Raw genomic sequence first — 26,913 nt, 5'->3', positions numbered from 1 at the left:
GAAAAAACTTTTGAGTACAAAATGTTTTAGCAAAATCAAAATAATCAATGGTTTTATGGATAAACTGTGTTTGAAAAAGATCAGCTGTGTTTGAAAAAGATCAAATGTGTTTGAAAATTAAACACTATGAAATGACAAATTCTGTTAGTTTTGATATTAATCTTATGACAGTATAACACATTTATAGTACATTTGTGTGGCTTCTGTTTGCAGTGTTCTTTTGATGGACTCCATCAGTTGTACTATTGGGAATCTTGGCTTTAAGGAATTTGAATTAGCTTATAAAATTATGTTTATTGTAATTTGGTTGGGAAGATCTATGTGTGCTCTGGTGATGATTACATTAGGGATGACTATGATAACTTTATTTAAAGCTAAATTAGTCAGCCAAAAAGTGAAATACTAGAAAGTATCTTTCATTGCCATATTAATTTATACAAAAAAGAGAATGTCCTTATTTATGTAAGAAGCATGTGAGTAAATTGGACAGTTTCATGTACCATTGACTTTCACATATCTAATGGTTACATCTTTAGAGCTTCTGTATAAATATATATATATATATATATATATATATATATATATATATATATATAATTTCTATTTTTCAAGACTGCATTTTTGGACTAAGTGGTTAGAGTGTTTACTTTGGACTTTGGAGATGATGAGTTCGAAACCTAGCCAAGTCAAACCAGAGACTTTTAAAAAATGGTACTTGTAGCCACCTTGCTTGGCACCCAGCATTAATAGGCTAGTGTTAGGACTGGTCGGCCTGGTGTCAGGATAATGCGACAAAGTGGGACATGATTATAATGGTGCCCATGGGAGTCATAGGGTATACTGTCTAGTGATGAAGTAGATAGTGCATATAATTTCACAACTACTTAATGAAATGGGACCATGACCATACTGGTCTTATAAGAGGCACCATGTTATAATGCATGGCCTTATATTGAGGGAGTGTTGTACAGTCTGGTCTTAGTAATATTATGTAGACCTTTGTTAAGAAATGTTGAATGAACATGAGTATACTATAAACAGGTTTAACGCTACAGTTTATTTCATCTGTGCAAATATATTTTAGAAATATTTTTTCAGGGATAACATCTTGTTTTTGATCGGAATTAAATATATGTTCAGGACATTTGTGGCATCTTTTCCAAACAGGTCACATTTTTACTGAACACAAATTTAGATTGTTGATTGGATGAAAGTATTTTTAAAACTGCATATTTTATAGAAAAAGCGAGACCAACTTAAGATAAAAGAGTGTGATTTGTTTTTTATTTGCGTAACAATTTTTTTTCCAGGTCATTTGGCAGTAGCCAGAAATTAATGTAGCTACATTCAGAGGTGTGTATATCTCAATGGAAAAGCTTAGTGGGAACCCAAGATGGCTAGCCCTTTGGGGAGAGGGAGAGTTGCTGACAAATTCGAACGAGACCATGTCCATCATGTCTATGATGAGATTGCCCCTCATCTCGGCAGTATACAGCATAAAGCATGGCCCAACGTCAAGAAATTCTTGAAGTTATTACACCCAGGAGCACTTGTTGCTGATATTGGTGAGCAAACAGTACATATATATTTGTTTTGGAAAAGTGCCAAAGAAAGAATGTGATAGGATATAGATCTTTTAACACATTAACGCCTAGCGACGAGTTAATGTGGCAGAAGGTAATAGCCTAATACTGTCGAGCTCTGTAGCGTCATGGTCATGCACGATACACTAAATTGGGTGGTATTATAGAATGGTAGACAGATGTAGCTCTACAATGATACCAAATAATCTGGAATTTCTAGTTGCACTACAAAATACAAAGCGAAAAACCTCAATTTTTGCAATCAATTTTTTTTTTCTATCCAAAATTGGCCATTGGTTGGGATCCAATTTTGTGTCTGGATTTTGGACTTTTTGGTCTCAGATCTAAGGCAAACCGGTATGAACTGCAAGCAGACAGATGAACCTTTGCAAAAAATAGGATAAGATGGGCAATTGGAATGAAGAGTAGTCTCGATACAAAAATAATGGGTCCATTCAGCCCAAAAAAAACCAAGAAAAAAACCTCCAACTTTTACCCTTCTGCTCATGAACGAGCCAAGTAGCCAATGAAAAACGATGTTTCTAACACAACTAGGCAGTATGGTATTGAAAGATCACCTGGGATTTAGTGTTTTCGGATGCATTCAGAAATAGCTTTCAAAACGTATTTCCTATTCGAATTTCAGGCAAAGACCCACAAACTTTATATTTTTGGTCCATGTGGTCCACTATATTAAAGCTATTGGACCATTCACGATTTGGAATAAGTTGAGAATAACAGAAAATATCTTGAATTGATATAATATAGTAGAATTTGACATTTCTCTTTTAAAAAAGTCAGGTACAATAAAATGAATAAGCTATCAGGCATATTAGTTTTATTATAAAGTACTGTTTATAAAAATGAACAAGATAAAATAAAACTGTAAGTGATGCTTGCATTGATTGGGTCATAGCATTTTTGTTATCTTTTATTATTATGTAAAGGTCAGAACAGTTTTGTTTCAGAGTATTAATAAATTACAAGTATTTACACCACTCCCTCGATAACTCGCACCTGGATAACTTGCGATCCCGCTTATAACACGGTGTCTGGCATGGCTCCTGATTTTTTTCAAAGACAATATATTTTAAATATCTTTAAAATATGCTGAACATGAACAAGTTACACTAAGAATTGGTAAATTAAACCTTGATACACCACTCATTTTATCATTGAAAATCGTGATTAATGCCCGTACAGATTTGAATCCATATTGTGAAATTTGCAAGTTCTAAATAAGATATTATATACATGTATTATATAAGTTTTTTTAATGATAAATAGTTATCAATACACTGTAAATAGACAGTCTGGTGAAATAGCGATCAATGAAAACTTCTGGTAAATGCTAACAGGTGGCAACAAAGAATGAAATAAACACCAATTAAATATCTTTCTACGTGAAAGTCACGTTCTAATCCTTTAATTCCGATTCAGTGTAAAAATTATAATCACAGCATATTCTGTTCTGTGAAAAGATGAAAAGAGTCAATCGACCGTCACTTTGAAAACCGTGAGTACTACTTTGAGAACCTAATTGCATGCCAGCTTTGTTTTGATCAAAAACTTGGGGACGTGTTTGTTGCATTAAAAAATCAACTAAAAGAGACCTGTGTTGTTTTATCATTTTGAATATGGGATTTTGCTTGGCAGCAGAGAACTCAATGAGAAACACACAAAAAATTAACTCATTTTTTCAAAATGTGAAGTTATAGTTGTCAAGCTTGTCACAAACGGCAAACAATTAATAAATATTACATCTTTTCAACGCTGTGCACTGAATAGGCCGACATATTGCGAGTCGGGAAAACATGGGGGTGGTATCCCCCATGTCCAGAATTAATAATATTTTAAACAGAATATTCTGGTGACAATTGCCTCTTTTCAAATGGTAAGCTGTATTTTATTTTCATCAAACGGTCAAATTCGGTATGCGTCTTGCTTCAATATTGGAGACGGAAACCTTAAGTGCTCAGAAATGTCTGACAGCTTTATTTTTATTAATTGGGCAATAGAAATGAAATGCATTACTTTGGACTGAAAGTTTCTGTCAGCATTTCAGTTGAGTAATGGTCAGGTTTATAGCTAGTTTTACAAAATTCAATGTAATAATGCCAATAAATGGCAAGATATATTAAGGAAACAAAACCGATCTTGTAAAAAAGTTATTAAAGGTCAACATTTTATAAAAAAAATAATCTATTATGTGGAAGAGAAACAACAGTGAATTGGATGTAATGTGTTTTATGTCTTGTTGATGGGGAAAAATGACATGAGAATTTAGAAACAGACTATATGCCGGTGAATTTCTTGAGAATTTATATTCTAGCGGCAAGTTGACATGTTGGGTAGCAGATGATTTTGTACGTGTGGGAGAACTTCTTGCAAAAATGTAAACTTGGATTAAAATGCAGTATTGTTTTGAGGTACCGGTATACATTTCCATCTTTTATATAATGTATTTATTTGCATGATTCTAAAAGATACATAGAAAATTGGATTTTCTGGGTTACCGGTTCAAGAAGGTCATGGAGTGGGTCTTCATGTTGACATTTTAAATCACATTTTCATATGCATTTCGAGTCGAAATGCCAGATATTTTTGTACACTTTATGAATATCACATTTCTTAATTAAATTGTGATTGTTCTTTCTTGATACAAAATGGATTTTTGACCCAAAATAACACGTGATCCAATGTTTGCAGAAATGATGTATCGTTGCGCAGAATTACCCGACGCGCAGAATTGGCCGACATGGTGGTATTATCGTGTTCAAATTGACGTTTTAAATTTGTAGTCCCATTAAATTCATATTGGTAATGATTAACCCTTGTGATTTTTTTCATTTTACTTCTACCACAATCAAATCTATCTATCTATCTATCATACGTTCGTTCGTTCGATGAACAATGTTTCTCAAAAAGAGTGTCGATCTTTTGTATTAAAAATACTCCATCTAATTTGGATCAAACAATAAAACTAGAATGTTTCCAATTCAGCACACAAATTTGTGATGTAATACACAATGTGTGAAGTCGTACACGTGCTAAGCTAGCCGAAACCATGTGAATAATGTTTTTGATGATCTTCGCAATATACTGTAATTTATCCTGAAATTAATATTGCTCTATGAGGAAAAAATAAACAAAGTACACCGTTATGAAGAGATATATATTCACAGTTAATCTCAGCATAATTATAAATTGAGTAATCCACACTATAACCTTCCAACCCCGCCTTTTGCCTTTACGTCGATCCCTTTATTGGTTTTGGCTTTTTTTAATAGGTCTCTCAATAACTCGCGCCTCACTTATAGTGTGGTAGATATTTTTGGACTCTGATGTGCACGAGTTATCGAGGGAGAGGTGTATCATGAAACCAAAGGGGCAAAATAAATACAATTAATTTGGTATCTTTGTATTTCTTATGATATGGCACTTCCCTGGGCTTATTGCAATTGCCTCCTGTGAAACAACAAAACTGCCCAAGCAAGTCTGGCATAAATGCCACCAATGTCAATAAAGTTGGCAGGTATGATATACTCCCAAGAACTTATGATAGAAACTATTGTAACCCACACCCTGCAACAATATATGCAGTTACTGGGCTATTGAAACCGACACCCTGCAACAATGTATGCAGTTACTGGGCTATTGAAACCCACACCCTGCAACAATATATGTAGTTACTGGGCTATTGAAACCCACACCCTGCAACAATATAATTATGCAGTTACTGGGCTATTGAAACCCACGCCCTGCAACAATATATGCAGTTACTGGGCTATTGAAACCCACCCCCTGCAACCCACACCCTGCAACAATATATGCAGTTACTGGGCATGAAAAGACAAAGCTTTATGGGCAACTAATATTGAACCCTGTACCTAGTTCCAAACTCATAACTTTCTATCAAGACCACTCCGGTGCACTAAGTGGTTAAAGTATCTACCTCAGATGTGGGAGGTCACAGGTTCGAACCCCAGCTGAGTCATATAAAAGATGGTACTAGCAGCTACCTTGCTAGGTGCTTAGCATTAAGAGGTTAGTGTTAGGACTGGTGGGCCTGGTTTATGGATAATGTGACTAGGTAGGAAATGATGCTACATGTTTGTGGCATGATGCCCCAGTGCTAAACATTACTAAAAAACTGCCACACTGCAGACACTGTAGCAACATGAATGAATGATTGTTTAAGTTACATTAAAAATCCAAATCCCACACGTGCATAACTTTCTATCAAGACCACCATGCCTACCATATATTAACTTGATGAGCATGAAAAGAGAAATGCAAATTGACATCAACTACAGGGTCATCACTTGGACACTATTGGGACCTGCCACCTATAATCATATATACACTTACTTAGTATGAAAAGACACTCAAATATGCAAACAAATTTGACCTCTTTGCCTGACTTAGTGGCACAGTTTATAGTTTGGGTAGGGTTGGGAAAAAGCAGGGGAATGAAGGATAACTTTTTTTGGAACATAGTTCATTTAATTCATCTAGTATTTAATTACTTCATGTTTTATTTTGAACTTAGCTGAGTCTTTTTGGTGGGAAGCTGGGGACTATGTGATTATCATTGTGCCCATCCCTGTATGTATCCCAAGAGATCAAATCCACTAGGTTGTAATTTTTAAATTGCCAAGATCCCATCCTTGTAACCATATATATGTACACACTTGACATAGAAAGATGAATTCAGATATGAAGCTAAAATTGATTCCTGGGTCTATTGTTATCCTCTTGGAGTTAATCCTAGTGGCACATATTTTGGGGGTAAGGGAAAAGGCAGAGGAGAGCTGAAGTATGTTTTACAAACATTACACTTTTTTGTTTTTGCAGGGGTGGGTGGGCTTATTTGTTTTTCAAACACAGCTCTCTTTAAGATTATTTCAGTAAGCTTATTAAGCTTACTCATTTGCCAACAAAAGTTAAAGTTCTGAAAGGATGTCAATCTATAAGTTAGGTACTTGTTTAAAAGGATAAAATCAGATTTTATATGCCTGCCATAAAGCGGAATGTATTATGTTATGACATTCCTTATTAAGCCAGCAATTTTGTATGTGCTTGAGATGTTTATCATTTGAAGACACCAGACTTTGTGGATGGCTTGTACATGGTTTAGGGAAGAACCCTATCAACTTTAGGGTTCAGTGGTCAAGGTCACTAGCTAAAAGAAGATAAATGGTTTCTACACAAGAACTCTAGTTCTCCATCATCTACAGTTACTAAACTTTATGGATGGCCTGTGCTTGGAGTATGGAAGAATCCTATTCCTGATTTAAGATAAGAATGAATTATTTGTTTATCAAATCCCTATTTGTACACATTTTCACTTGACGTAGATGCGAGCCATTCCATGGAAAATTCCAATCAATTTGTAAACAAATATGTGCCCATAATGTTCTACACTCAAAAATAGACAAAGGTTAGCTATGTAAACATGTTGTTTACACTATTTACAGCTTATAATCATGAACAAAAGTTAGGCACTCAATTAAATATACATAACAGTTGTTGTGATGTTATGTGATTTTGATTTTTAACGTAGCTTTAGCAATTTCTCAGTCATATTGCCATGATGTCTGCAGTGTGGCAGTTTATAGTGATGTCTAGCACTGGGGCATCATGCCGCAGACAAACGGTAACCATCAACATTTACCAAACTTTGTGGATGACCTGCACTTGGGGTAAGGAAGAAGCCTGTTAATTTTGGGTTCAAAAGGTCAAAGGTCAAGATTACTGTTTGAAAGAACAAAAATAGTTTCTGCACAATGAAATTACTTCTACTTAACAAACATGGTCCAAAGTATGTGAATGGCTTTCATATGGGGTAAAGAAGAAGCCTGTTTGAGTTTGGTGTCTAAAGGCCAATGTTCAAGGTAACTATTATTGCAAGAAGAATAATGGTTTAGCAGCAGAGAGGGCGAATCCCACAAACTATTTCGCTTAACAGAGCCTTCTATCAAGAACATTTTAGATAGAGTGATTCTTTTCACAAAATAAACCCCCCAGTCAGAAAACATGACAAAATAGGTTTTCTCTGCTGACTTGAAGGGTTATCTCATGAAAATATCTACCTATATAACTATTTCTGCTAATGCAAGGGTCTATCTTGCGAAAACACTCTGTGGTGTTAAGCCCTCTCTACTGCTCTGTGTTACATAAATCACGTCTGCCACGTGAAAATATCCTGGCAGGGTTTGCCTGTCGTCGCCGTTTCTCTGCTGCTGTCTAGTTAAAAATTTTATCTAACCCGACTCGAGGATATAAATTAAAAATTACTTATACCAAATAATGGTACACTCAGAATCTTACACAGCCAGGTTGTCTAGGGAGCGAGCAGAAGCACTTAAAAAATATATACCGGTAAAGGAAAAGTATATGCAATTACAACAACAAGCACAAGTTGAATACGCAACTGAAGCAAAAGAATTATTTAAGCCTGTTAATGCAATCACTGAAAAGGTTTTAACTGCTATTGGAGGGCCAGAAGAAGGAAAAAGTCTTATTCAAGTATTGCGAGAAGAATCCGCGCTGCAACCTGCTAGACGAAAAATAATTGATCTCAAATCGAGATTTACCCCCGAGGGTATAAAGCGAATTGAGGAATTTTCCTTGACAGATGCCCATAGTAGTTATGATTTTGGTAAGTTTGCTGCCGAAAATTTTATGCGATGAGATCAATATTTAAAACCCGAGTATGTTAAAAGTGCAAAAAAAGATACCTGGGGTGATTGGTTGTATAAAATAGCTACAAACGACTACACCATAGACAGAACAGATGTTGGTTATCCATTTTTTGCTAGTGGAATAAGTGACTGCAATAAAGAACAACAAGAACAGCAAAAACAGCAAAACATAACGCGTCAACAGCAACTGGTGGAAAAACGAGAACAGCAAAAAATAATACGAGAGCAAAAACAACAAGAAAAAAAATTAACACAAGTGCAAAAACAACAAGAAAAACGACGTCAACCTTCCCCTGTGCGACAGCCTGAAATAGACCTTTCACTTCCTGCGCCATTGCAACAGACAGAGAAAAAAAAACGAGGAAGACCCAAGAAACCATCACAGTGGATAACAGTTCCACATGCAGATGTGCCCGATCCATCTCTGTCGCCAACATCTGATGTTTCAGGATTAGTAAAAGCTAATCCTGAACTGGATGAATCTATTAGCCAATTAATTGAAGAGATGAGCAAAAAATATCAGTTACCACCCACTAGCAGTGGTTATGGAATTCCTTGCCCTGATAATATTTTCAATGATGTGTCTTGGCTAGAAGTTCTCATCGGAGGAAGACGCGCCGGAAACAACTTACCGGAAATAACCAATGAGGCCTCTGATATTTGCCGAAGATTATTTCAAGGTGGCATCATGGATGCTCATGTGTATCAAGAACTCGTCGATGAGCTCGTTGATAGTGACTAGGGTTACCGCGATTAGACACATGACAATAGCATAACATGGTCATATATAACAGACACACACCTGTGCAGGTCAGAGCAGTAAACTCACGATTACCAATCTATAGAGCAACTTACGGAGATGGACTTGGCGATACAGCTCAGCGATTATTTGCAGGATTGGCACCAAAGTTGGGTCCTCTTGCAAAACAATTATCTTTGAAAGCCATTAATATTGTTGGTGAAAAAGATCCTGGTGCAATTGTTGGTGCTGCTGGCAAGGCACTCTCGGCAATCAAAGAAAGACTAGCGCGACTGATGAGACGTAAACCGGTGAAATTACCAACCACCGAAACCATGCCCGCGGATGTTAGTAAAATAATAAATCAAGCCACAAATCAAAAACTAGCAGCGATGGAATCCGACGTGCAAAAAATTATTACAGCAAATTTAATAGCGGGATCATCCATTTGAAATCACACGCAGCAGTATAAAATGTTCAAACTGATATCCGATACAGCATTCAATATAGATGAGCCGGTCGAGTGAGACAAATCGGTGCGAGATCATCAGTTTTATTCCTACGATGCACGAGATCCAAATCAGCGAGGGCATATTGAACTTCAAGTTCACGATACAAGCAGATATTTCTTGCCGTCTGAGGCGTTTATTGAAGTAGAAGGCAATCTTGTAAGGGCGGATAATAATAACTACGGTGTCAACGACCGAGTTGGGCTTGTCAGCAACGGGATCATGGCATTGTTTAGCAGCGCCGCATACATGATTGATGGAAAAAATATCGAAATAATTCAGAACGATCTCGATGTTGCCACAACAATAATTGGTTTAGCGAGATATTCTGACGACTTTACAAGATCATCCGGTCCATCGATGATGTTTGCCAAGGATATCACCGATAACGCCGATCATATTCAGTATATTAAGTTGCGAACACCTCAAAATACTGCAACTAATCCACAACCAGCTGATTTCGAACATGAAGCTAGACCAGGTGGTGATTTTGATGTTATAAAAGGCGCTAGCGTGACTTACAACTTAGGATTTGCAACACGCCGAGCAATGTTGTCAGGAGATAATAAAAGTTTTTCATGCGCGATTCCACTAAATCACATTTTTGGATTTTGCAGAGATTTCAGAAAAGTCATCTTCGGAGCTAAACACACAGTTATGCTTCATAGAAAAGCCGATGACAATGATGCGGTTTCTCGAACAGCTGGTCATGCCGGCCAAGTAAAAATAACAAAACTTTCACTGTGGATGCCAGTGCTAACTCCATCAGTCACAGAAGAACCCCAACTGCTCTCTTTTATGAATCAAGGCGGTAAGTCATTGCTATCGTGGCTTACGGTAACTACAGACGCCGTTCAAAGTCAAGTCAGAGATGTGTTTACTTGGCATATAGCATCACAACAGGGAGTTTCTGCGCCACGACATATCTTTATTGCGCTGCAAGATATGCGTCGGATTGGTAATCAGGAATGGTCTCATATGATATTTGACAAACTCGACGTTACTGAGGTTTCGCTGAGAATAAACGGTCAACAAGAACCATCCGGAGATATATCACTGAGTTATACAAATAATCATGTGGCGCGCGCATATCATCGCTGGTTGACATTCCTGGCGTGTAACCTAAATATAGATACTGGCACACAAATATCACAGTTTGACTTTACAGACTTGTACCCGATTTATTACTTTTCACTGGAGCATCTTGACTTGTCCAAGCAGTCTGTTGTTGATATTCACTTCCGAGCTCGTGTCGGCGCATTACCAGAAATCGCAGCTGGTCCTCCAGTTGTTCATGGTCCCTACAGAGCAATTGCGGTCATACTCTCCGACAAAGCAATGTTGCTTGAAAGTATTAGTGGTCGAATGAGAATCGTTGACGCACCGGTGGAAAATATGTAGCATTGCTAAAAGCAATGTGTAACAATTAGATCTATCTCGTATTAAATAAAATGTCATACAGTCACGTTAATGTCACTCTGACTCCTGGTCAGGTCAAGAAATTACAATCGAAAAACGCAAGCACATGTGGGACAAAAATAACACTAAAAAAATGATCAAATCGCTAATGGTGGTCCAAACAAGTTATTGCTGACTAAAACCCAACTAAAACATTTCAGTAAAGCGAAGCAAGCGAAAACTGGAACTCAACTTGATTTCTTTCCAGCAGCAGTCAAAGATATGGTTAAAACCGGTGGTATATTTCCTCTTCTCGCAGCAATACCAGCACTGATAGCTGCTGCTGCTCCCGCAGTCGCCAAAGCTGCCGCGTTAGGAGCTGTTGGAACCACTGCTGGAATGGCACTAAAGAAAGCCACAGAAAAAGGATACAAAAAAAAAGGGACGTGGGCTAAGACTTCCAGGAACTCCACCATCGTGGTACCCAAAACGGTTCTGAAAACCGCTGGTTTTCTACCGATGTCAAATTTTGATTTGCTTGATGCTGTTAAACAATTAAATATAAAAAATTTCAAAGGCGTCTTTATGCGAGATCAATTACCATGACAACCAAATAATCCAGAAACCGGAATTATTAATCTCGATAACAGTGATGGTCCAGGAACTCACTGGGTTGCTTACGCGATCGATCCACGTGGAATTATCTATTTTGATTCGTATGGGTTAGCACCGCCTGTTGAATTTCTCTGATATACAAAAAACATCCCCCTGTCAAAGACAATGACGAAAGTTTGGTACTCAGTGCTACCAACACAAACACTGACCGATCCTCCGATATGTGGCCATGAGGTATTGAATGTTCTTGATGCGATATCAGCGTCAACCGAACCACCTCACAAAGTCATGCACGAATATACCATGGGTCGATTTAAACAGTTTCCTATTAAATAATGGTTGATATTTACGGAAGATCTCTCATCGAAACAAAGACAAAAAAATGCGCCGATGTGGATTTATCAAAATATGCGACCAAAGATGAAATCGATAATCTTTTAAGTCTGACCGGGATAGACCCAGATGAGGTTGTTATTTTTCAGGACTGACACAGAAAACTAAAAACCAGCGATATCAAATGGCATGAGATAATTCGTAGGGTTATTGGAGCCACTCCGGGTAACATCTCTGTGTTCACTGATAGTGGAAAAATCAAAGATTCGCTGATATCAATCGCGGCGTTGCGAGATGATACGCAAAAAGCTGCAGGGGAACGTGTAAAAAGGACTGGTGATACAATGACAGGTGAACTCGATCTCAACGGTAACAAAATAACTATGTTAGCGGATCCAACATCGTCGGATGATGCCGCAACAAAAAATTATGTTGACACAGGCGTTAGTGCCATTGACGGTAAACTAACAACGTTGCGGGCTGAGTATGATGTTCATGTAAACTCGTTCACAAGACTTCGAAGAAACTTTCAAAAAACCGATGATGCCACGGATAAGTTCTTTGGAACTCCTCCCATCGTTGACATAAAACTCGTTGATATCAAGAACAACATTGACACAATCAAACAAACACAGCAGGATATCGTAACGGTGATTCCTGAGATCATTAACAAAACCAGTTTGATTAAAGTCCCCACTGGAGTTATTCCCGGGCATATTACCAATGTAGTATACACGGTATCATCGGGATTTGCAACATGGCCCAAACAAAATAATACTATCAAATATACAGCAACAGCCACTGGAGTGTATAGACTGTCTGTGTTCAGTGCCGCTAAATTTGAAATCTTCACAACATATCTCTGGAGACATTCCACCGACAAGTATTCCGGGGTTGTGACTATCATATTAAATAGCGGAACCGAAGAAACATTTATACTGGAATCTGCTGACAAGAAATTAACCGCAACATCTTCCTGGTGGTGTTTGGAATTTGTAGCTGAAACCCCTAAATTAGTTACTGCGTAAAATAATAAAATGGCCTCAACGACGAAGTCAGCAATGAAGTCAACAGCGCAGCAATACAGATATGATCAAGTACGCGAATGGCAGTCAGAGTTAAAAAATACTATCAACAAATACACAGCAAAAGTAAAAAAATACAAACGGCGTATAACCATGTTAGACACAATAGTGTATTCGGTATCCGCGGTAGTTGCATCCACGGGAGTATTATTATCAGCGCTAACACCAGTGACAACTGCAATCGCGGTCACAATTACAGTTTCAACATCAGCGACAATTGCAGGAGTTGCTAATATTATCGCGAAAAAATATCCTTGTGTGCGTTAACAAAATTGCACGAGTATGAAAAGTTAAACAGTGTGGCCACGAGCACCTACTCGAAATTGTCATCGTTGATATCATCCAGTCTTGACGATACAACAATATCAGATTCCAAATTCGTGCAAATGGCAAAGATATACAACGACTACACCCAAAGTACAAAGTACTTCGATTTGAAACGACAGCAGATAAGTAGCAATGTCAACGGAATTACTTCAGCAGATAGTTGCAAATACAAGCCCGGCGCGAACATCTTTGTTAACAGTAACCTCAACTAAGCCAGAATTCAATATTAATTTTTCAACTGCGATTCCAGCAAGCGAAATTGCATTAGCACAATTATGAGTATATCACAGTTGGCCCAATATCAGATCAAAATCATTTGGTGGATTACCAGCAAATAATTCGTTTGTGTTTGCATATAAAAATAAACCCGATGGTACACCAGACTGGAACGTCATTGGGTTACCAACCGGGTCTTATCAAATCGAAGAAATCAATGAGGAATTACAATGTCGAATAAAAAATATTACAACAAAGGAATCCAAAATAGAAATAACTGTTCATGAGCCAACGCTGTCGGCGGCCATTGAAATAAACACTCCAGACTACGCCGTGGATATCTATAATAGTTCAATCAGAACAGTGTTAGGATGGCCTGAAGTCGCTCCACCGGCACAACCAATACCACAACACCTAAAAAGTCTGACTATGTCACTGACGTGCAATCATATCATGAAATTACCATGCCATATAAATTAAATTTGGATAATTTAAAAAAAACATCGGGAGGTACTAGTTGGTTTGAATTTTGCAACAAGGACAATATTCGGTGGGTTTTTTCTCATGAACTAGGAGGAGGAGAAAATGTAGTTGCGGCTATTTTCGATGGTGATCTTAATTATAATTTTAAAATCATTAATCAAGAACATAAAACACAACTAACGCAGTTACGGCAGCTCTTCCAAGAACATCTTTTTGATTGACAAAGTTCACGCAGCGAAATTATTACGCGGATTGAAATATTAAATCAGCTTGCCGCCGACATGGAATATATTAACCAGCGAATCGTTCAGGCAATCATTTTTCATCACACTGATACTGACGACCAACCCTTTAAATGAAATTTTCTAGCTGCATATTCACTGACAGAAGCCACGTTGCCGGATTTTAAATTTCCTGGGTATAATGTTCCCGAGATGAAAAAATCCATCACCGACCTCATCAATAAGTCCTTCGACGACATACTTGCACATCACAGGCGAACACTACCGGCGCCAACTATCCTCAGACACAACAATAGCCCCGAAGGGAAAGGCAGGCATGTATCCCCGGGCATCGTAAATATAACTGAAGTGGTCGCGGTCAATCTTGTGTGTGATGTCATTGATGGCAGTTACAGCACGGACACGACAGTATCAAATCAAACCCAGCAGGGATTTATTCTTTATTCATTTACTCTGAAAGAACCACCTGGATTTCTGATTGTGCAAGAACCAATAAATTCGGTCTGTCTACGATGTCATAATCCGTGGTTGACCAGAATAAATTTCGCGCTGACAGACCAGTGTGGGAATCTTACTGATTTACGGAATGAAACACTACATATTAGTCTGCTTGTGAAATCGTAAATGATTTCCAAGTCCTAAGGACTTTCCATCGTAAAACGATTCCAATTCTAAAAATCTTTGATTTTCGGTCTTCGCAGAACAGTAAAAATATTTTATTTTATATATATTTTGCACACATTGACCAATTTCTCAATTTTGATAGGGTAATTACTAGTAAAAATCACAGAAATCGTCCGATTTGCTAATTTCATAGAGGTGTTTACTAGTAAAAATCACAGAAATCGTCTGATTTGCTAATTTCATAGGGGTATTTACTAGTAAAAATCATGCGAATTTAGTAAAAGGTAAAAAAATACCGAAAATCATGGAAGATTTCCACAATTAATCAAGCAGGTATTATATAATGTGTCATCGTGTGAAATGTTTCATACATGATAAAGAACTTCTTGATAAAGCTGTCAAAACCGGAAAAGTTACCCCGGAAAAAATAATTGTTGATATATACGGTCATGACGATTTTATACTGACTGATGCGCAACTACAAGTATTGATAAAAGATCATGTTGTGATTGTGCATTGCAGTGTACATCAAATCCTCGAATATGTACGTGTATTTAGATCTTAGATTTTATATAAATCTCAAATATGTACCACCACACAGATGTTTTTGTGTATGACAAACAAGCGCTCGAGCAAGCAGTTAAGGCTGCATTTACCCAAGAAGAAATTAACGTTAAATTCATCATTGACGAATACGGAGACGAAGATTTCTTACTAACACAGCAACAGTTAGATAGTCTCAGACGCAAGCCTATTATTTCAATTGTATGTGACAGAGATCAAATTCTCAATTATGCACATTCCTGCATTAAACCCAACCGACTAAGAAAACTACTATCTTCTTGATTTCATCCTTGACTTTGTCACCTTGATTTCATCAAGGAAGTAAAAAAAAGTGATATACTTTTTTACTTTTGATTTCACTTCCAAGTACTTGACTTCATCAAGGTGTGATATTTACTTCCTCGTCATCCTTGATGAAATCAGCGCTGACTTCGTCATTGACTTTGTCAGCGGACATACAATTTTTCAATTTTCTAACCCGAGTATTTATTATTTTTTTTCATTTCATACTCGGCCGCCAATGCCAACCTAATCTTTTCAATTGCACGAGACAATGAAACAAATTCATTTATTTGTGCTTCTTCTACTGTAGCCAGTGATTTATACAAATTATTTTGAATTTTTTTTATGAATCAATACTGAGCAGGAAGAATATAATGCCCTGCGCATTTAGCTTCATGTAATGATTCAAAATCAGACATAATTGTTTCAGAATTTAGTGATATATTAAATCCTTGCTCTTCTAATTTTTTAATAGCAGCAATCACATTATTGATATTTTCGTAATTCATATATACAAATATTATATATTTAAAAGAAAAAAAATGTGGGTCGTTTGACCCTGAAGCATTGTATTTACACTATTTACAATTGCATATATAACTTAATTCTAACTTATCCTGGGACGGTACAGACATATAGTGTTTACAATTGTATATATAACTTAATTCTAACTTATCCTAGGACGGTACATACACATTTATAGTATTTACAGTAGGACGATACAGTACATATAAAAGCATATTTACAGCATTGTATTTTACACTATTTACAATCCCATATATAACTTATTCTAGGACAGCACAGACACATAGTATTTATAGTATTTACAGTAGGACGATACAGTACATATAAAACCATATTTACAGCATTGTATTTACAATCCCATATATAACTTATCCTAGGACAGCACAGACACATAGTATTTACAGTAGGACGGTACACTATTTACAGTAAGATGACTTATCCTAATGGAGTCATTTTCTATATTCAACAACGGGTATACCATCCCCTCAAAATCAACCCCTGTATGACGCAAAAAGCATCCGCCATGAGCGGATATGACGAGATGGTATACCACTGTTGAATTTCGAAGACTCCGTCTTGTAATAAGATCGTATCGTATATAAACCGACTAATACTTGGGAGTTCAAAAATAGCTCGGGCGTGACTTGTTTAAAATGTTTTATTTGTTTTTTTCTTAAATATGATCATGTGGAAAATACAGATGAACCATAACCCCGAACAAGTGTAATAAAATAAATATTTTATCCATGAAAAAAAATATTATACACCCGCGGGTGTTGACAAAGTCACTTTGACGAAGTCACTTTGATAAAATCAACGGGAAGTAATTGGAGATCGTGTTACCTGTACACGGAGAACCTTTTACCCGTCTGTGGTGTATATCGTTAATTTAAATTCTAAGCTGAATTTAAATTCTGATTTGAAAAATACCTGTGAACGCGGAAGTGTTATAGACCAGCTGTAAATAATAATTGTATACGCGCTGGATAAATTTACTTGTAAGGAGTATTGCACATTGACAAAGGGAGGAAACTAATTGCATGAGATATGCCTAATGGAGTTATCTCCATTTGGAAATCCGAGGATTTTAGTGATAATGAAAAACAATTTTTTGATTATAGTGAAGTACCTAACAATAATAAAAAATAATTTTCTGCTTATTATATTTTTTTGACAGAGCGGATTTATATATTTTTTCTGCGACTTTTCGTACTGAGGATATACAAATATCAAAATACTTGCCAGCTGAGTTCATAGATGGGAATATTATTTCTTCATTCGTATCTAAATTTATGGATACAACTTTCTTGGCGCTCTTATAACTACGGCCAGTATTACCAGCCCTGCAATTTTGGCTTTGCGTCACAATTCTCAGATTGGATAAATTATTATTAAGTCTTTGTCCATCAATGTGATCGATTACAAGACTGTCTTTGATCTTTCCAAAGAAACACTTGTACGTGAACCTATGATTAAGATAGGTTTTTTTCCAATGGTAAACTTTAGATAACCAGTATTGTTAACAGCACCAACTGGTTTTTTCAATCTACAGTGTCTGACTATTCCCTCGTGATTCGCTTCATAAATTTCAGTGGTTGGATGTCGGACAAATTCTTGATTCATTATATATATAACTCATATGTCTAATTTATAATTTGTCTGAAAACTTATTTAAATAATCGCGCTCGGATTTCAGCGCGGTATCGTTATTTTTTTTGTTGTAATATCGTTTGAGTTCACGGTATCGTTTTCCTCCGCACCTTGCACATAACTGTGTTTTACCCCTGACCCCAACACCACATCGCAGGCATGGTATTAGCCCTAAACTCCCCCTTCGAATGCTTTGGGAATGTGTCCCACAGAGTTCACCTCTGCAGGACTTATTACAAGGAGTTGATGATTTTGTACCAAGCCACTTACAATGATTCATATATATAATATTTTCTTATTTAAATATTTGTCTTAAATATAATATGGAGGAGTTTGAAAGATTATCTACCATTGGCACCGGGAGATTCGATCTTGACAGACTAACCCCTGACTCGCGACGACAATCCCTGACTGATTTGTTTGATATTATCAGGAATGCCAAAAAAGAATTCCGCGATGACGGCGCATCTCACGTATGGTCGTTATTTAAAATTATCCGCGATGACTGTGTCAATGTTGACTCTGTCATCAATGCTATAATGAATGATGTACGGGCGAAAACGATTATCAATTATCTCTTTGATGAACATCAAGGCAGTCGGAAATATTTTTTCAGAATAAAATTTATTGTGCAAGCAGATTCTGATACGTGGATTATTCGTGACAAACTCGACCCTGTCCCTGCTAGCGGAAAGACCATTTTGTTAAGTAAGTAAAAATTCCAAACCAGGAATGCTGACTGGGATTGATAAACCATATTACGTTCGAGCATATCCTGTGACCGCGGTCATTTATGGAATCTATCCGATAAAAAACCAAAAAAACTCACCCCGATGAGGACGTCATCAGGGTTGAATTGTGTAGCCGAGCGAGTAATGGAACATTTTAAAAATGCGATGTGGGGAAACGGTCTGACTTCGTTAAGACAATCCAAAATAACAGCGTGTGCTGAGCGGGTCAAACACACAGGAGCATCAATAAACGATGTCGCCAAGCTAGAAAGCGCATTAAGATTTCCCATAACCGTAACAACTATAACAAAGGAAGTGTTATACAAATTGAAATATAATCGATACGGAGCTCCAATAAATATCATTGATCATAACGCTCACGCTTGGACTAACACAGTTACGATATTTCCGCGGGATCGTGTTGTGAAATATTATCGCGGGAACATATTTGATTTTATTAAACAGATAAGTAAAACCGACCCTGTGGTGATGTGGTTGTTTAAAAGTTCCGAAGATGACGAATATGATCAATTTGTAAAACCTAACGGCGAATTATGCCGGACGCAATCTCTGCAACAACAAATGAAGAAATATGCGAAAATCTAAGAAAACACCGAGCAGTTATTAACTAATTGTTTTACAATTCTGAGTGTTGTCGCCCATGCTGCAAGAGAAAGAAATTCGTGGAGACCAACCCGAAGTGAGTTTCTCTCAGATATACAATTGAGTTGTGTCGAGTATGGACATGGCGGGCTGTGGAATACCCGGTATGACCACCGAGATATGATTTCCGTGGATATGACTGCGTGCTACCCGGGAAGCTTTCTCGGGATGGGCGAGTGCCGCGAATACTTTAAGCAATTTGGACATCCCACGAACTCGATGACACGAGTTGCTATAAACGGTCCTTTACCCGACTTTGACTTGACAGGATTTGCTTGTGTAACTTCGTTTAAATTTGCCGCTGGACTTCATCCATGCTGTTATGTTTGGTTTGGCAGACACTTTAGTGAAAAGCGTTGGGCGCCAATAGTGTTGTTGCGATATATGCTTGACAGCCGAATACTGGTATCATTGACGGTCAGTGAAGCAGTCATATCATATCGACTGCAGACTTCAGTTTGGTTACCAACACCGGAGCGTATCACTGTAGATGATGTTATTAGCGAGTATGCACGAGAGAGTCCAAATACTCCCATGGATGTCATTGTCGTTGAGACTCCTAAAGTTCTCGAGATCAAACTCAGCAATAGTGAAAAAACAGCAAAAGATCTCGGACGAAGAATAATCGGTAAATTTACTCAAGGTGGTGCATATGATCATAAACTACATCACTGTCGATTGATTATCGATGATGCTGAATTGGATTTTATAATTGCTGACGCCGTTGCGAGAAATATATTTTGTAATCGGGAGGACACGCTCTTGTCCGACGGGGGAAAGTTGGGCACAATTGTAAGTTATATCGACGGAGAATCGCCTCAATACACACATTTAAGATCTTCGATGCTGGCGTATGTTTCTATAAATTTGCTATCAATGATAAATCGATTTCCTGAGACTGCAGTTAGAGTTGCAACGGATTCATTTTATGTCGATAAAAAATATTCCGAATCACTGGCTTGTTTTACAAGCAACGATGAATCATGGAGTTCGTGGAGAATAAAAGCGGAGATGTTACATGGATATTGTGAATCTGCTGATGTTACAATTAAGGATGATTATCGTAAATCAGAATTATGAGAAATGTCTTCTGCACCATCTGTGTATGATCCAATCACTAGACACAAAACTGTTTATTTGAACGGACCGGGCGGGTCTGGTAAGACAACTCGAGCGATTGAATTATTTCAAAATTCAGATATGATTGTGTTAACACCAACACACAGACTTGCTAGGGAGACGAAACAATGAGGAGTTAATTCTTGCACTTATCACAGCTTTTTCAAATACAGCGGTGGTGTATGGACTCCAGATCGAATGGGAACAAAATATATTCCCGAGAAAATAATTTAGGATGAGATATGTATGGTACCATTAGATACATTAAAATTGTTCCTGGATTGGCTGCTAACAGCGAATACTGCAGTGATAATGTGCGGCGATCACGGTCAGCCACCTCCGTTTGTTGGTCCATCTCCACATGATTGGTTAAAAGATTTTGTTGACCACTACGAAGAAGTGTCTGATGATCATAGAGCACTTGATGCAGCGTTGAGGGAATTTAAAAAATTAATTAGATTACAACCGAATAAAATGCAGTGCGAAATTATGCGCGAGATGATTCCTGAAACTTCAATGAGCGACTTTTGGAAAACATGGAAACCAGACGATTTGATAGTGGCAAGTAGAAAGATAATCAGAGACACACTTCAGCAGCAGCTATTTCAATTACAAGAAGAAAAGTTTCCAATGTTTCCTGGAAACTTGACAGAGAAACAGAATTTAGTATTGAATGATATTGTGCCAGTTGACATTAATGTTGTCAAAGACGCACTAAAAATGAATAAATCCCCGTGGACGCTAGGATACGCAATGACAATTCATTCATCTCAAGGATTGACTATCAGTGATAAAACTGTCTGGATCGTTGATGATCGAATCGAATGGTCAAATTTAGTTTACTTAGCTGTATCCAGAGTCAGAAGAATATCTCAACTGCGAAGAATTGTCTTGGAAGAGTCAAACGCGGACAATAAAAACAACAGCGACATAATAAAAAGAAAACTAGCCAGTTACAAACAGAGTGACAAAAAAAATAATCGCGATTTTGATCTTGATGTTGAATTTATCATGACACTAAAACAACAGCAGAATAATCACTGTGCGAGCTGTAATTGTATAATGCTATGGCAGTATTCGAGTAAAAATTCAAGACAATTCACTGTAGATAGAAAAGATAACAGTCGCGGTCATACACGTGATAATATGATGTTGACCTGTCTTGAGTGTAATCGACATTGTGGTGCTAGTTAAGTGATCGGGGTAGTAATTGTGTGTCCTCGGGAATTACTTGTAATTGTTCACGTGTGAATCCACGTTGAGGAGCAGTCGAATCCAGCCTGTAGATTGCTGGTCTACTAGTGGATCTTGTTATGTTAGATATCTTATGTGTGGTAACACTCCAGATAGGATCGGTCGCTCTTCGTTTACCACCTTCAGGTTCACCAGGTTCATATAAATATCTCACAGTGACATCACCTAATATTGGCTGTATTGAAATACCACATCATTGCACAGGTATATATTTTTTTTGTGATCGCGATGGCAGGTTTCATTGTTGGTTGTTCGAGTAATTTCTTTATTTAGCGCAGCTATCACACTTGGTAATCTTGCAACCCATTCGCGCGATCTTTTATCTTGAATTAATTCCTTCGCGTATTGATATCCAAATAACCGCTCAGCAAGTGTTCGATTAAATTGCTCAACAATTGCCTGATCACGATGAATTTCAGTATGCACTCATCTGATGGTAACGTTATGTTGCTTCATCAACGACGATACTGGCTACATCAGATGCTGTTTTAGTCGTTAAAGGCTCTGCATCTTTGTATCTACTTGCAACATCAACTACAGTTAACGCGTACTTGTATGTGTTTTGACGTCTTCGGATTTTAATAGTATCGTGTGGCAGAAATAATATATCAGCTTGGTGAACTTCATTTGGCACACTAACATCAAAATGTGCAAAGTGAATTTGTTTGGGGCGCGGTAGATAAATTTGCCATATTGCCTGTCGGGATAACCAATTTTTAGCAGTAACTCGCGTAACTTTTGCTGCTTCAGCGAGTTTACTAATTGCTGCGCTACCTCTCCAATATCCTTTTGGGGAATAATAAATCGACTCCATTTATAATTAATTACCAGCACCTAGCGCTAATTTACCTTTCATTGCAGATTTTATTAACCAGCTAGCTAACTTTTCTATGAAAGATTTATCAGTGATGGCATTTAATGTGTGAATTAATTTCACATCTACGAGATGGCGCTGTTGCAAATCCTTACTTCAGTAAGCTACATCATGCGCATGACACGCCTTATCAATAGCGTTTATCGGATACTCATCTGGATTGGGCTGATCTAAGGCATCAAGTCTCACATCAAGTCGGGTTCCAGGACCACAGTAATTATATCCCGGAAGATGTTTTTCTCCTGGGTATTTAGCCCACGGAGTTCCTGGTAATTTTCCTAACTTGGCTGCGATATCACCACCTCCCTTTTTTCTTTACTCGACGGAATAAATCTAAACTTGCTTGTGCCGCATTGTTCACACTTGCCTGTAAGCGCAGATTGATTATTTTTTGTTGTAGTGGTTGTTATGTCCGCAGTTGGGGTACGTGTTCTACATTTCACACAATATAAATCCATATTATTTTATAATATATCTAATGGAGATCACTGACTTTTCTGCTACAAAACGATGAGAGCCAATCAAACATAGCTCAGTGCTACCAAATTCAATTCGAATGATAATTATAGGCTCATCTGGGAGCGGTAAGACGCAGTTGTTACTTAATTTAATAATGAAGTGGGATAAGTTGTATTTGGTAGCTCCATCTGTGGACGATCAGCAATGCTATAGCGTATTAAAAGATTTTAATGAAAGTGTAAAATCGCTAAACGACGGTGATGATGTTGTTGAATTTATTACTAGTATTGATGAATCACCAAGTATCGATGATATTGATGGGAGAATTAACAATTTAGTCGTGTACGACCATGTGATGTTGGACAAACAATCAAATTCTGCCAGGATATTCTCCGGCAGCAGACATAAAAACGTGGATGTGATTTATGTAACTCAACGATATACACAAATCCCGAAAGTGATCAGGGACAACTGTAACATTCTTGCGTTGTTCAATGGCGTTGACACACACACGTTACGAAATATACATCAAACCTGGTGCAGCGGCGACATGGATATAAATAAATTTAAACATTTCTTTAGTTGTGCTCAGGCAAAACCGCACGGATTTGTAACGATAAATTTACATGATCCTTGAACACGATATCGAGTCGGGTTAGATAAAATTTTTAACTAGACAGCAGCAGAGAAACGGCGACGACAGGCAAACCCTGCCAGGATATTTTCACGTGGCAGACGTGATTTATGTAACACAGAGCAGTAGAGAGGGCTGAACACCACAGAGTGTTTTCGCAAGATAGACCCTTGTATTAGCAGAAATAGTTATATAGGTAGATATTTTCATGAGAAAACCCTTCAAGTCAGCAGAGAAAACCTATTTTGTCATGTTTTCTGACTGGGGGGTTTATTTTGTGAAAAGAATCACTCTATCTAAAATGTTCTCGATAGAAGGCTCTGTTAAGCGAAATAGTTTGTGGGATTCACCCTCTCTGCTGCTGGTTTTGAGAACATTTTACAGCGTGGAATGAGAATGGTTGTTGAAACCACATCACCTCTATATTTAGGTGATGATTATGGGAAATTTGTATATAAAAAATAACTATCATAGAACAACTTTCTTTCCAGAATTGCCTTTCCACATCAGACAATATGAAATAGGTAGAGACTCTGAATGAGCATTTTATATTCATGCAAAAGATGCCAATGTAGCTGATTCTTCTTAAAGTGGAAGCATAGTTAATATCATACATTTCTGCCAAATAGTTGCAGATCAACCTGACATGGATATTTGTCAACCCGAGGTACCTACTGTATCGCTGCATTTGTCTTTAGTGATATCAGGCCCATTTGGACATTTGTTATTTGACATGGCCATAAGGCAATATGAGCTGATGGTACAGCCCATACATTCATTTTGTATCACCTGTCCAACAACAATTGCTAAATTAAACTATTCACAAAAAAACTCCAGTCCACTTTTGACCAAATTTATACACAGTACATCTGCCATATACACTTGCTTATAAGTTGATTCTAACTGCAAACAGCTTAGACCCGGATGTGCTGTTTTATAATGTGCCAGCAGATCAGAGTCTGTGTTTTCTTTTTACTGATTGCTCCTAGCAAACTGTATAGACCCAGATATCCCTGTGCAAAATGTGATAACGTATCTGGGTCTATCCAGTTTGCAGTTGTGCCCAACTTGTAAGTATGAAAGGTATTTCTGATATTGAAGTTGTCCAAACAAGATTAAACTCTGACCATTTTAGAATTCAAAGTTGGGCACAACAAAATAGTAATAAATAAACGTAAGACAAAATGTATGATTTTGAGGACATCACTAAAACTAAACAAATTTGAAAACTCCAAATTATTTCTTACAATAAATAAACATCAGTTAGAAAAATGTCAAGGATTCATAACCTTTTTGGAGTATCTGTAGATAACAATTTACAATGGGATAACCCTGTTGACTAGATTTGTAAAACACTATAATTTACAATGGGATAACCCTGTTGACTAGATTTGTAAAACACTATTATTTACAATGGGATAACCCTGTTGACTAGATTTGTAAAACACTATAATTTACAATGGGATAACCCTGTTGACTAGATTTGTAAAACACTATAATTTACAATGGGATAACCCTGTTGACTAGATTTGTAAAACACTATAATTTACAATGGGATAACCCTGTTGACTAGATTTGTAAAACACTATAATTTACAATGGGATAACCCTGTTGACTAGATTTGTAAAACACTATTATTTACAATGGGATAACCCTGTTGACTAGATTTGTAAAACACTATAATTTACAATGCGATAACCCTGTTGACTAGATTTGTAAAACACTATAATTTACAATGGGATAACCCTGTTGACTAGATTTGTAAAACACTATTATTTACAATGGGATAACCCTGTTGACTAGATTTGTGAATCACTATAATTTACAATGGGATAACCCTGTTGACTAGATTTGTAAAACACTATAATTTACAATGGGATAACCCTGTTGACTAGATTTGTGAATCACTATAATTTACAATGGGATAACCCTGTTGACTAGATTTGTGAATCACTATAATTTACAATGGAATAACCCTGTTGACTAGATTTGTAAAACACTATAATTTACAATGGGATAACCCTGTTGACTAGATTTGTAAAACACTATAATTTACAATGGGATAACCCTGTTGACTAGATTTGTAAAACACTATAATTTACAATGGGATAACCCTGTTGACTAGATTTGTGAATCACTATAATTTACAATGGGATAACCCTGTTGACTAGATTTGTGAATCACTATAATTTACAATGGAATAACCCTGTTGACTAGATTTGTAAAACACTATAATTTACAATGGGATAACCCTGTTGACTAGATTTGTAAAACACTATAATTTACAATGGGATAACCCTGTTGACTAGATTTGTAAAACACTATTATTTACAATGGGATAACCCTGTTGACTAGATTTGTAAAACACTATAATTTACAATGGGATAACCCTGTTGACTAGATTTGTAAAACACTATAATTTACAATGGGATAACCCTGTTGACTAGATTTGTAAAACACTATAATTTACAATGGGATAACCCTGTTGACTAGATTTGTGAATCACTATAATTTACAATGGGATAACCCTGTTGACTAGATTTGTAAAACACTATAATTTACAATGGGATAACCCTGTTGACTAGATTTGTGAATCACTATAATTTACAATGGAATAACCCTGTTGACTAGATTTGTAAAACACTATAATTTACAATGGGATAACCCTGTTGACTAGATTTGTGAATCACTATAATTTACAATGGAATAACCCTGTTGACTGGATTTGTAAAACACTATAATTTACAATGGGATAACCTTGTTGACTAGATTTGTAAAACACTATAATTTACAATGGGAACTAGATTTGTGAATCACTATAATTTATAATGGGATAACCCTGTTGACTAGATTTGTAAAACACTATAATTTACAATGGGATAACCCTGTTGACTAGATTTGTAAAACACTATTATTTACAATGGGATAACCCTGTTGACTAGATTTGTAAAACACTATAATTTACAATGGGATAACCCTGTTGACTAGATTTGTAAAACACTATAATTTACAATGGGATGACTCTGTTGACTAGATTTGTAAAACACTATAATTTACAATGGGATAATCCTGTTGACTAGATTTGTAAAACACTATAATTTACTATGGAATAACCCTGTTGACTAGATTTGTGAATCACTATAATTTACAATGGGATAATCCTGTTGACTAGATTTGTAAAACACTATAATTTACTATGGGATAACCCTGTTGACTAGATTTGTAAAACACTCATCAAGAATTGTTCTACTTAGTAGAAGCACAAAAATTTACCAACAGAAAAATGGGGACCCAGGT

At 36.9% G+C, this 26,913-nt stretch overlaps 1 protein-coding gene across 2 annotated transcripts in view; it reads left to right on the top strand.

Annotated features, from left to right (window-relative positions):
- LOC149798342 (uncharacterized) overlaps positions 1-26,913 on the top strand; it is a 99,804-nt gene that overhangs the window by 42,968 nt on the left and 29,923 nt on the right. For both annotated transcript variants that reach the window (XM_089963485.1, XM_089963486.1), the window contains exon 2: positions 1,311-1,565. In XM_089963485.1, coding sequence (XP_089819611.1) covers positions 1,394-1,565 — 172 coding nt within the window. In that variant the 5' untranslated portion in view covers positions 1,311-1,393. The remainder of the gene's footprint in view (positions 1-1,310; positions 1,566-26,913) is intronic.

The sequence above is a fragment of the Sinohyriopsis cumingii genome, chromosome 6, assembly GCF_028554795.1.
Source record: "Sinohyriopsis cumingii isolate HCF-2022 chromosome 6, ASM2855479v2, whole genome shotgun sequence".
NCBI lineage: Eukaryota > Metazoa > Mollusca > Bivalvia > Unionida > Unionidae > Sinohyriopsis > Sinohyriopsis cumingii.
Note: the sequence above shows the minus strand (reverse complement) of the source record. Positions and strands in the feature narration are given on the sequence as shown.